The sequence below is a fragment of the Acomys minous genome, assembly GCF_964271855.1.
Source record: "Acomys minous genome assembly, chromosome: 6".
Lineage (NCBI taxonomy): Eukaryota > Metazoa > Chordata > Mammalia > Rodentia > Muridae > Acomys > Acomys minous.
In genome coordinates this window covers 121,384,112-121,395,467 of record NC_140487.1, presented here as the reverse complement: position 1 = coordinate 121,395,467, position 11,356 = coordinate 121,384,112, and the positions used below count along the sequence as shown (strand labels likewise).

Sequence of the window (11,356 nt, the reverse complement as noted above, 5' to 3'; positions counted from 1 at the left end):
AGAGGAGCCAAGGAGCCTAGCTCAGAGCCTGAGTGTGCTTTATGGAGCTGGGGTGACTGGGGATTTAAAGAGGTCAACCACTGCTACAGATGGCAAACATGGAATAAAGCAGACACTCGGGGCAGCCGACAGACCTGAGGACCGGTGGCCTGGAAGACAGGTTTGAAGGAGTCTCTCAGAAAAGCAGCCAGGAAAGACAGAAGTTCAGTGAGGGTTACAAGCTGAGGTTGGGGGAAGGCAGCCAAAAGGTCCCATCTACCCGGTTCAGGAAGATATTTGACACAGGTTTTTAAAAACAGTATTTGTTTTTGAGACAGGGCTCACTATGTAATGCTAGCTGGCCTGGAACTCACTTATGTAGACCAGGCAGACCAGGAACTCACAGGGATCTGCCTGCCTCTGCCTCCCGAGGGCTACCACACACTTGGCTTGACACAGACTTGAAAGGGGCAGGAGGATGGCTAACTAGCTAACTCTGTGGAAAAGATCTAGCACACACGGGTCATGGGTTCAATCCCCGGCACCACTTTTTAAAAGTGGGGTGTCATAGGTTTGTCTAAGGCTACCCAACAGCACAAGCCCAAGCTCCTTCCTCTTCCTCTATCTTCACAGGAAAAGCACATGTTGCAGGGTACACTGCGGGGTAGCCTTGCAACGTGAAAAAAATGTGGAGAGAAACATGACCAAAGAGAGGACATGGTGGTTTGCAGCCACTTCTAGAGGGACCTGAGACCTGGAGACCATAGATAATTTTTTTTTTTAATAAAATAAAGTCAGCTTGCCTCGCCAGGTGTGGTGGTGCATGCCTTTAATCCCAGCACTTGGTAGGAAGAGGCAAGCCGACTGATATGAGCGAGGCCAGCCTGGTCTACGAGTCCAGGACAGCCAGGGCTACACAGAGAAACTCTGTCTCAAAGAAGAAGAGGAGGAGGAGGAGGAGGAGGAGGAAGAAGAAGAAGAAGAAGAAGAAGAAGAGGAGGAGGAGGAGAAGGAAGAAGAAGAAGAGGAGGAGGAGGAGGAGGAGGAGGAAGAAGAAGAAGAGGAAGAAGAAGGAAGAAGAAGAAGGCCCTGTGCTGTTGGGCCAGAACCTCAATACAGTGCACTACGCATGCGCAGGCGACTGCAACTTTTGTTGGGACTGTGCAAGGCGCGGGGAGGCGGGGCCTGCCGGGGGTGGGGGGGGCCAGGGGAGGGGCTAGTCAAGCACGCTCTTATCTTTGAAATTCTACCATCTCACGCTTAACGGTGCTCTTTAGCGGCCCCCTAACAAGGGGGAGCCCCTCCCAGTTCAAACCTGATTGGTCAAAGGAATGGTCCTAAGGAAGACTGACACACGCGAGAGCAGGTCCGGAAGGCCAGGAAAGTGGCCCCAGGCTCTTACATGGGAAATGGGAGGGCTGAGGGTCCTTACTGGGGGGGAATGAAAGAATAAGACAAATATGGTAGTGTCAAGAGAGGCCACCCATGCTTACAAATCGCCTTAGCAGAGCTGCCCAGCTGTAGAGCTGTGCATCAGGCTGGTGGCCTATCCAAGCCCCCCAGAACCTCGTTTCTAGAATCAGGAAACTAAATCTTGGGGCTGATTGCGGTGCAGAAAGCCTCTAATGGCTGAGCTGGTGTTTAGTGTGGTTCAGTGGCTTGACACACTTACAAGCCCCAGCCACGTACCAGGCTGTTAGTGTGTGCTACGTGTGCCCAGACAAAACCATCTAGCAATACACACAGAGATGGTACATGTCAGGAGGAGCACATGGCAGGGCACACAGAGTAAGGGGTGGGCAGCATGCAGCAATCGATGACAGAAGAGCTGGCTGTGGTGTTTGAGGCAGGCCTTCACTCCAGGATGGAGTGAGGAAAAAGAAAAGAAAAAAGGCTTGATGTGATCTTTGTAGTGTGCTTGCCTGACATGCAGAAAACCCGGGCTTTGAGCACCAGCACTGCACAAAGTAGACATGGTGGCACAAGCTTGTAGTCCCAGCACTTGGGAAGGGGCCTTTGGTGTCATCCTGGGGTATGCTTAGCACATTTGGGGCCAGCCTGATCTAACTGAGAAACTCTCAAAACAGAAGAGAGAGCCTGGAGAGATAGTTAAGAGCACTCACTGCTCTCCCAGGGGACGCAGGTTTGGTTCCCAGCACCCACGTGATGGCTCATAACCATCTGTAACTCCAGTTCCTGGGGCTCTGATGTCCTTAGGTGGACGCGGTGGCACACACCTGTAATCCCAGCACATGAGAGGTAGAGACAAGTGGACTTCTGTGAGTTCGAGGCCAGACTGGTCTACATAGTGAATTCACATAGACCCTGCCTCAAAAAAACAAAGAAAGAAAGAAAAAAGAAGAAAGAAAATCTCTCAAAAAAAAAAAAAAAAGAAAGAAAGAAAGAAAGGAAGGAAGGAAGAAAGAAAGAAAATCAAAATAAGAAAATATTGCAACTAAAAAGGGAGATGCCATGTGGGGCAGTGAGCAGTGACCCTGAGAGGCCTATGCAGAGAGGGACCATGTCCAGAACAGCTAAGGATGTGGCCCAAGGGCAACACAGGGAACAGGGCCTCGTAGCCAGAGCGTCTTTCTCTCCAGAGCCTGACTGCCCCTTTCCTGGTTTCTATGCTGAGAGTCTAACCCAGGGCCTCATATATGCCAGGCCAGTGCTCCACCCTGAGGTGCTCCCCAGCCCAACCCATCTAATTGAATGCACAGCTGTCCCCAAATCCATGGAGCCAAGACGTGCCACCAGATACAAGGAGAATGTACTGCCAAAGACTGCGGCTGTCTTACAGTCAGGTAAGGAACTCACTGAGCCTGGTAAGGTGGTGGCACTTTCCTCACTCTGGGAATTTCCTCCCCAAGGTTGCTTTGGTTGGTACAGCATCACCTCAAGGGAGGGGTCTTGAGAGGATGGAAAGGTGGGGCCCCAGGTCTCGGAAGGACACCCACCTCTGCAGGGTGGAGTTCCTGTAGGGAAGGGCCTTAAGAATGTAAGTGTCAGGACGGTGGTGGCGCATGCCTTTAATCCCAGCACTCGGGACGCAGAGGCAGGTGGATCATTGTGAGTTCGAGGCCAGCCTGGTCTACAAAGCGAGTCCAGGACAGCCAAGGCTACACAGAGAGACCCTGTCTCGAAAAACCAAAAAAACAAAAACAAAAACAAAAACAAAAGAATTTAAGTGTCTGGGCCAGAGTCTCTGGAGGGTGAGGTTGTAGGAATGAGGATTCTCAGAGTACAGAGGCCGGGTGTAGTGGCGCTCGCCTTTAATCCCAGCACATGGGAGGCAGAGGCAGGCGGATCTCTGTGAGTTTGAGGCCAGCCTGGTCTACAAAGTGAGTCCAGGACAGCCAAGGCTACACAGAGAGACCCTGTCTCGAAAAACAACAACAACAGCAAAAGAAGGCTACAGGGCTGGTCCAGCTGAGAGTACGAGCAGCCCAAGAAAAAGTTCAGATTCTGATTCTTTTTTTTTAAATGTATTTATTTTATTTATTGCATATGAGTGCTTTATCTGCAGAAGAGGATACCAGATTACATTATATAGATGGTTGTGAGCCACCATGTGGTTGCTGGGAATTGAACTCCGGACCTCTGGAAGAGCAGGCGGCGCTGTTAACCACTAAGCCACCTCTCCAGCCCCCAGATTCTGATTCTTATGTCTGGAACAGTTGGGTGTCACTGGAGTGGAGCCAGGGGGGTGCTGCTAAGGGGTGGGTGTGTGCTGAGACCACTGGGCAAAGTGTAACCTGGTCATCCTTCACTCTTTCCTTTTCTCCCTGTACCCATCATCTCACTGGTTGCCCACATTTCCTCAGTCCTCTGTACAACCCTGGTCCCAGATAACCCTCCCTCAGGCTCCCGTCTGTCCCCTCCCCTTTCATGCTCTATATAGCCAGGCCTCATGACAAACCACGGCACCACCTGGCTGAAGGCCTTGGAGCCTGCACACTTGGCCCCTCAGGGTCATAGAGCTGAGGCCCTGCCACTCCCCAGCTCTGAGGCTCAGATATCCGCTTTGTCTTACCTGAAAAGCCAGCACCTGGTTCCTGCCCCAGGGTATGGCTGTCTCTGTTCCTTTCTAGAGCAGAAGAGACCATGGAGAAACCTGGACACCAGCGTGCGGGGTGGAAGAGCCCAGAGGATGCCCACGTACCAGGCCACCACACACTCCCAAGGCTCAGTACTCTGCCAGGAGCCCTACCAAATCCAAAGTAATCTAGCCAGCCCACGCTCCTGCCTGGCCCTTGCCCTGAAGGACACAGCTGGCCGACTAGGTAACCCGGGGCTCTGGCAGCAAAGTAATCTACAGCTGCCAACAGGGAGGTCTCGAGGGAGGACCCGAGAGCCTTTTGTACAGCAGAGTAACTTGTGCTTCCGAGGGACCGCCAGCCCCCATCTGCAGAACAGCTGCTGGCCACCAACTGGTGCATCATCCCACCAGAAGCAGACACTCCACGTCACAGACACCCTCGGCTTGGACTTGGTGGCACTTCTGGATGGGTACACATGGCCTGGCCTCAGGCCCTGGCGTAGTTCAGGGAGCTTGGCACCCAGGCTTGTAGGGGAGCCCCTCACCTTGGAGGACCTGACTGTTTCTGCCCACAGCCAGCCTCAGGCCTCAGCCCCTTCCTCCTGCAGTGCTGCCTACTGGCTGCTGGACTCCATCCAACACCGAGAACCTGAGGCTATCCGTGTAGGGAGCCAGGCATCCCAGGCACACCCAAGCCCTAAACAGAGGGGGCCCCACACTCACTATAGCCGGCCAACCCCTGCCCAACCTTGGCCCAGCCACCCCAGGGAAAGTGTAAGTCTCCTGGAGAGTCTGGGGGTCCAGGCTAGACTTTCAGAGTCCCCTGTGTGCAAGTTCCTGTCACGTGAGGTCACTCTAGGAACACTGGCTGGGGACCAGGAGGCCCTTTCTACCCATCACCTTGGGGCAAGAAAGAGGGGTTCCCCTAGGCCATCTATATAACAAGAGGAACAGAGGCCACTTCAGCAGCACATGACAGACAGGCAGCAGAGAGGCCAGACTTGACTCTCCAGTCATCTTCGGTGTCCTGCCTGGCCAGGAAGGAAAAGAGAAGACTCCACAGGCCAAAGCAGACAGGGATGGGGAGAGGATGGCTTCTTGCCCATCAAATACAGCCCCAGCGCAGAGTACTGCGCAGGTACAGCCACCCCACCCCACCCCTGGGCGGGGGGGGGGGGGGCACTGTGGGGAGTGGGAGAGGGTGGCAGAGCACTCCCAGAAGATGGCCTTGACTACAATTGTCACTCTTTACTCTTTGGCCTGATTGTTTCTGCAGAATAAGGCTCAAAGCCTTGTGACCCTGGATTCCCCAGGTGGCTTGGTGAGGCCCTGCTGTGTGAGAGCTGGGGGTAGAGTCGAGGGCTACTTCAGCTTGGGACCTATAGGGACTTGATGGAGTCAGCACCCGATGGCAGAGCCTCGGCAGGGTTTCAAGGGGACAGAACTAACTTCACCCTGTCCCTCTTGGGCAATCAGGGGCCTCCAGGGCCCAAGGACCCAGGTTCTATGCCCCTGGGTTTGGACCTCTGGGGATTATGGAGATCACTGTAGTGGGGCAGCTCTCCTCTCTTCAGGAGCCCCTTGCTTGGTCATCAACAAGAGTTCTTTGGGTATGCAGTGGGCTTCTGCTGTGGAGGGGGACATCACCTTTGTGATCATGGGAAAAGTCACAGGAATGGTGTCCTAGGGGGGCTGAGGGTTGCATCTGCCCCCTCATCAGTCCTGCTCTGTCCCCAGCCAGAAGCTGCTGTCCAGAAGTTTCAGAGCCTGGAGGCACTTGTCACAGAGGCACCAGGCAGTGGCTAAGGCCACAGCTCTGAGCCACAGGCAACTGATTCCACAGAGCCTCAGAGTACTGTATTTGGTCCTGTGGCTCCAGGAGGCCTGACTGGAGGCAGTGTGGGGGGACCATGCAAAGGTCCTGCTGGCATGGAGCTTCCAAGAGGTCTGGGTTCTCCAGGTTGGGGCTGGGGGCGGGGGTCACATGGTTCTGGTATGTACAAGAGGAGGCCATTTCTACTGAGAAGGAGGCACCTGCCAGGTGCAGGTTGCAGCTCATGGCTGGGCCCAGGTTGATCTCTCCAGACCCTTGTCTGCCAGTTTTTGTTAGTGATTTGCTGGCTTGGCCTGGGAGGATGTGTGTGTTCTTCTAAAGTCCTTGTGTACTGAGTGGGGGTGGAAGGTTTGCCTCCAAAGGAAAGCTCTGCCTCTTGGGATTCATCCATCCATCCATCCGTCCATCCATCCATCTATCCATCCATCCACTCATTTATTTCACTATTTCATTCATTCCTGAGGAAATGGGGTAGCCTTATGGTTATAATCAGAGCTTTGGGGCTAGAGAAGTGGCTCAGAAGTTAAGAGCACTGGCTGCTCTTCCAAAGGTCCTGTGTTTAATTCCCAGCAACCACATGGTAACTCACAACCATCTATAATGAGATCTGGTGCCATCTTCTGGCATGCAGGTGTACATGCATGCAGAGCACTGTATGCCTAATAAATACATCTTTTAAAAAAAATCTTAAAAAAAAAAAAAGGCGTTGGTGGCGCACGCCTTTAATCCCAGCACTTGGGAGGCAGAGGCAGGTGGATCATTGTGAGTTCAAGGCCAGCCTGGTCTATAAAGTGAGTCCAGGATAGTCAAGGCTACACAGAGAAACCCTGTCTCGAAAAACAAACAAAGAGAATGAGAGCTTTTGTGTCTGACAGGATTATGGGACTCCCAGCTGCCCCACCCTTTTCTCTCCTTGGAGCCTCATCCCAGGCCCCAGACAGCATCCTTTTGCCTGTTGTCTTTGACACAGTGGAGACAGACTGCTTTGCAGCAGAAACTGAAGCAACCTCACACCCAGGCTGCACCAACATTCCTTGCTTCTAGGGAAAGTTCTTCCTTGGGAAGAAAAGAAGCTGCAGACCTAGCCTGGAGATGCAGGTGAGCATGGACCCCAAGACTGGGCAATGTGGCCTAGGCAGCTGCTGGTCTGTCCTCCACCACCCCTGCCCATCGCCCCACCCCTGCCCATCGCCCCACCCCTGACCTCTACCCCACCCCTGCCCATCGCCCCACCCCTGCCCGACAGCTTTTCCCACTGAGAACCAGGATGAGGACAAAGATTTGGACAAAAAAACATGCCAGTCACAACACTATCCATAACTATAAAAGAAGGACAGTCAGGGCCTGCCTACCAGCTAACCCACGAGGTAGACTGTTGAGTTACCAGACAACATAATATTTGTTTTTTTTTTTTAGATTTATTCATTTATTATTATGTATACAATGCTCTTCCTGCATGTACACCTGCACACCAGAAGAGGGCATCAGATCGCATTATAGATGATTGTGAGCCACAATGTGGGTGCTGGGAATTGAACTCAGGACCTCTGGAAGAACAGCCAGTGCTCTTAACCTCCTAGCCATCTCTCCAGCCCCCATAATGTTTGTTTTTATTTGCTTATATTTTATACTCCCGTGTGTGTTTGAATGGTTGTATGTACACTTCGTGCATATGGGTTCAGTGGATCTGCTGGAACTGGAGTTACAGGTGGTTTGTGTGTCTACAGATGTAGGTCCTGGGAATTGAACTTGGGTCCTTCGTAAGAGCAGCCAGCGCTCTTAACCACTGAGCCGTCTCTCCGGCCCCTATAACATCTTTTTAACCTGTGGCCCTTTTTTTAAAAAACAATTTTTATTTCATACTCTCATGTTGATCCCCCACCCCCAGCAAGAGTTTTTTTTGTTTTGTTTTTTTTTTAACACTGGAAGTGACGCAGTGACCTAGGCATGGTGGGTGACATCAGGTTGGATAGTAACTGGTAGATGGATGAAAGGACCTGGGTGCCACACAAAGGGAACAGAGTGTGCAAAGACCTCAACAGAAGCATGACGACTCAAGGTGTCAGTGTAGTAGCAAAAGCTCATAGTCCCAGCTACACAGGAAGCAGAGGCAGGGGGATTGCTTGAGAGTCTAGGAATTCAAGGTCATCTTAGACAAATAGGAAGACCAAAGACATTAAGGAAAAATAAAACAGCAATAATGAGCATATGGGGGGCGTTGTAATGTTCTGAGATGGTGGAAAAGGTGTCTGGGTCTGGTCTCACATAGGGGGCCACAGGGAGGGGTTAAGATTTTAGGAGAGGGGCTGGAGAGATGGCTCAGCGGTTAAGAGCACTGACTGCTCTTCCAGAGGTCCTGAGTTCAATTACCAGCAACCATATGGTGGCTCACAGCCATCTATAATGTGATCTGACGCCCTTCTCTGGCCTGCAGGTGTACATGCAGACAGAGCACTGTATACATAATAAATAAATAAACAAACAAATACATAAATCTTAAAAAAAAAAGATTTTAGGAGCAAAGGGAGGCTGAGCAAGTATTTAAGCTGACTGGACGCAAGATGAGAGGAACATTGCTCCGTCACTGAGTCAGAACCAAGAGAATGAGTCAAGAAAGGGTAGGTGTGGCCGCCCAGGCAGGAGGATGCTGGGGTCCTCCAGGCACTCGGAGATGACATCTGTGGCCTGAGCAGTTGTCATGCTCAAGTTTCTCACAGGCTTCCACTTCATAGAAACAGAGCCTCAGAAGGCCCGGGCCCCTGAAGTGCGTGTGTGGCAGCACCTGCTGCCAGGGCTGTTTCCCTCCACTCTCTCGGTCTTTCAGGGCCTGGCAGAGAGGGGCCCAGTACAGGAGACACCTGGCCTGCCGGAAGGGTGAGGACCCTGAGGACATGCCTGGGACAGTGGATGGAGAGGAAGTAGCTGCAGGCCTCAGATGGGACAAAGGTGACTCAGTTGGCCCTCTACCGGCAGAAGGCAGCTGAGCCAGTGGCAAACACAGGGAGGCCCTGCCCTCCAACCAGAGCCCCTGGTAACCAAGCTCAGATCCCTTTAAATTCAGGAAGTACTGGGGCGGGGGTGGGGGGCTAGAGAGATGGCTCAGAGGTAAAGAGCACTGACTACTCTTCCAGAGGGTCCTGAGTTCAATTCCCAGGAACCACATGATGGGTCACAATGTTCACAAGGTGTTCACAATCTATAATGTGATCTGCTGCCCTCTTCTGGCCTGCAGGTGTACATGCAGGCAGAGAGCACTGTATACATAATAAATACATCTAATAATAATAATAAGTAAATAAATTCAGGAAATGCTACAGTGGGAGAGGACTTTGCTGAGTTGAGCCCTCTCTTTTTTTGGGGGGGGGCTTGCTAGTACTAGAGCTCAGGGAGGGGTTCCCAGAGGAAGCAAGCCTTGCCTGGGTCACATCCCTGTCCCCATATAAGCTGTTCTGGGCAGGGGACTATTCTGCCTTAGTGCTGGATCACCCCACACTCTGCCCAGAAAACACATAGACTCCTGATCCAGGAAGCCCCTTGTCTGAGAGAGGAGAGGGTATGTAGCTCTTTCCTAGTTGGGGAAGATGAGGTCTCGAGGCGGCCTTGCGTGGAGTGTGTGGAGGGCACAGGAGGGCAGTGCCCATGATGGGGAGGCCCAGGAGGCCTGACACTGTCTATTTGTGTCAGGGACTTCACTGCTTCCTACCCTCTTTCCAGGGAATGAGGTTCTCAGCAGCTTAGTCACCGGAACAACCGTGGCCCATTACCTTGGGATAGTGGCCCAGGCCCAGCAGCTGCCCAAGAGGCCAGGTTGGTACTCCCTGAGGGAAGCCTGACAAAAGTTGGCCCTGCACCAGGCCCTGCTGAGAAGGAGGACGGGACTCTACCAGCACCAGCAAGCCATGTAAGTGTTTAGAAGTTGATAGCCCAGGGTCAGCCCGGGACATGGTGGATACAAGATCAGTGTCCTTTAGAGCCTGGCCAGCATCCCTAGGCCTCCCATGACCTTGACAGGAGGCCTGGTATGATACATCGTCTGGCTCAGCAGATATCAGGCCCCCAGGGAGTGGCCATGGTACCCTGAGACGGTGGCCAAGCAGAAAGCTGCTGGGGCCGCTTTCTCCCAGCTGGCTTTACAAGGATAGGTGACACCAGGATTCTGAGCCCTGGATAATTGGTGGCTGTGGGGAGGGAAGGCTGGGACCCTCAGGGGTCAGCTTCTAATCTAAGCTCTCTGGGAGGATAAAACAGCAGTTGCAGAGTTAAGAATTCTGTTCCAACTGGGTGGTGGCAGCACACGCCTTGGGAGGGAGAGGCAGGCGGATCTCTGTGAGTTTGAGGGCAATCTGGTCTACAGAGTGAGTGCCAGGACAGCCAGGGCTACACAGAGAAACCCTGTCTCAAAAACAAAACAAAACAAATTTTGTTCTAAATTGGGAACTTGTGGCCAGCCTGGTCTACAGAGTGAGGCCAGGACAGCCAGGGCTACACAGAGAGACCCTGTCTCGAAAACAAAACAAAACAAATTTTGCTCTAAATTGGGAACTTGAGGCCAGCCTGGTCTACAGAGTGAGGCCAGGACAGCCAGGGCTACACAGAGAGACCCTGTCTCGAAAACAAAACAAAACAAATTTTGTTCTAAATTGGGAACTTGAGGCCAGCCTGGTCTACAGAGTGAGGCCAGGACAGCCAGAGCTACACAGAGAGACCCTGTCTCGAAAACAAAACAAAACAAATTTTGTTCTAAATTGGGAACTTGAGGCCAGCCTGGTCTACAGAGTGAGGCCAGGACAGCCAGGGCTACACAGAGAAACCCTGTCTCAAAAACAAAACAAAACAAATTTTGTTCTAAATTGGGAACTTGAGGCCAGCCTGGTCTACAGAGTGAGGCCAGGACAGCCAGGGCTACACAGGGAAACCCCTTGACGGGGGTGGGGGGGGTGGGGGGGTGGGGGTGGGTGGGGGGGTGGGGGTGGGTGGGGGGGTGGGGAAGAATTCTGTTCTAGCAAGCATGGTATGGTGACACATAGTTCAGGATAAGTACAGACTATTGGTAATCCTCCTGCCTCAGTTTCCTGAGTGGCGGAATTACAATTGTAAGCTACCATGCCTGGCTTGTGTTTTTGATTGTTTCTGGTTTTATTTTTTGTTTTTTTTAGCAAAAGTGTTTTGATGTTTTAACTGAGGTCCTCACAAGAGGGCAGTGGGCTGGGCAGTCCCTAGAGTGGAGCAGAGTCAGGGACTGGTGCGAGTGGTACCGAGCCACTGGCTCTCCTGTTGGCAGAGTGAGCCGAGGACATCCTTTAGTGACACTGAGTCCCACAGTCGTGCCAGAGCCTGGAGATTGGGTCATGGAGGGTGGCCCTAGGCCTGGGTCTCTTCTGCTGTGTGGATCTTGAACAGCCCACTTAGGCACTCTTGAGTCTCTGTAAATCAGGGATAAGTGCTGTACTGCTTCGACGGGTGCCTGTGGGGATCCCGTGAGACGGTTCACAGCAAACTCCCTC

The 11,356-nt window shown here is 52.5% G+C and overlaps 1 protein-coding gene across 5 annotated transcripts; it reads left to right on the top strand.

Annotated features, from left to right (window-relative positions):
* Nucleotides 1-1,230: 1,230 nt before the first annotated feature.
* LOC311599845 (uncharacterized protein) lies at nt 1,231-9,748 on the top strand. 5 transcript variants are annotated; one of them, XM_084785904.1, is made up of 6 exons: nt 1,231-1,345; nt 2,644-2,783; nt 4,071-5,156; nt 6,823-6,950; nt 8,677-8,798; nt 9,567-9,748. In XM_084785904.1, exons 3-6 carry the CDS (start codon nt 5,109-5,111, stop codon nt 9,683-9,685), a joined length of 417 nt encoding a protein of 138 aa, XP_084642030.1. In that variant the 5' UTR covers nt 1,231-1,345; nt 2,644-2,783; nt 4,071-5,108; the 3' UTR covers nt 9,686-9,748. The 5 variants fall into 4 exon arrangements, 1 of the variants encoding a protein (XP_084642030.1); XR_014780023.1 differs by having other exon boundaries at nt 4,076-5,156; XR_014780024.1 differs by lacking the exon at nt 6,823-6,950.
* The last annotated feature ends 1,608 nt before the right edge of the window (nt 9,749-11,356 follow it).

Coding starts and splice junctions, on each gene's coding strand:
- LOC311599845 (XM_084785904.1), top strand. CDS start 5,109: ATGGCTTCTTGCCCATCAAATACAGCCCCAGCGCAGAGTACTGCGCAG. Junction 6,951..8,676: donor GACCTAGCCTGGAGATGCAG/GTGAGCATGGAC, acceptor TCGGTCTTTCAG/GGCCTGGCAGAGAGGGGCCC. Junction 8,799..9,566: donor AGGCCTCAGATGGGACAAAG/GTGACTCAGTTG, acceptor CCCTCTTTCCAG/GGAATGAGGTTCTCAGCAGC.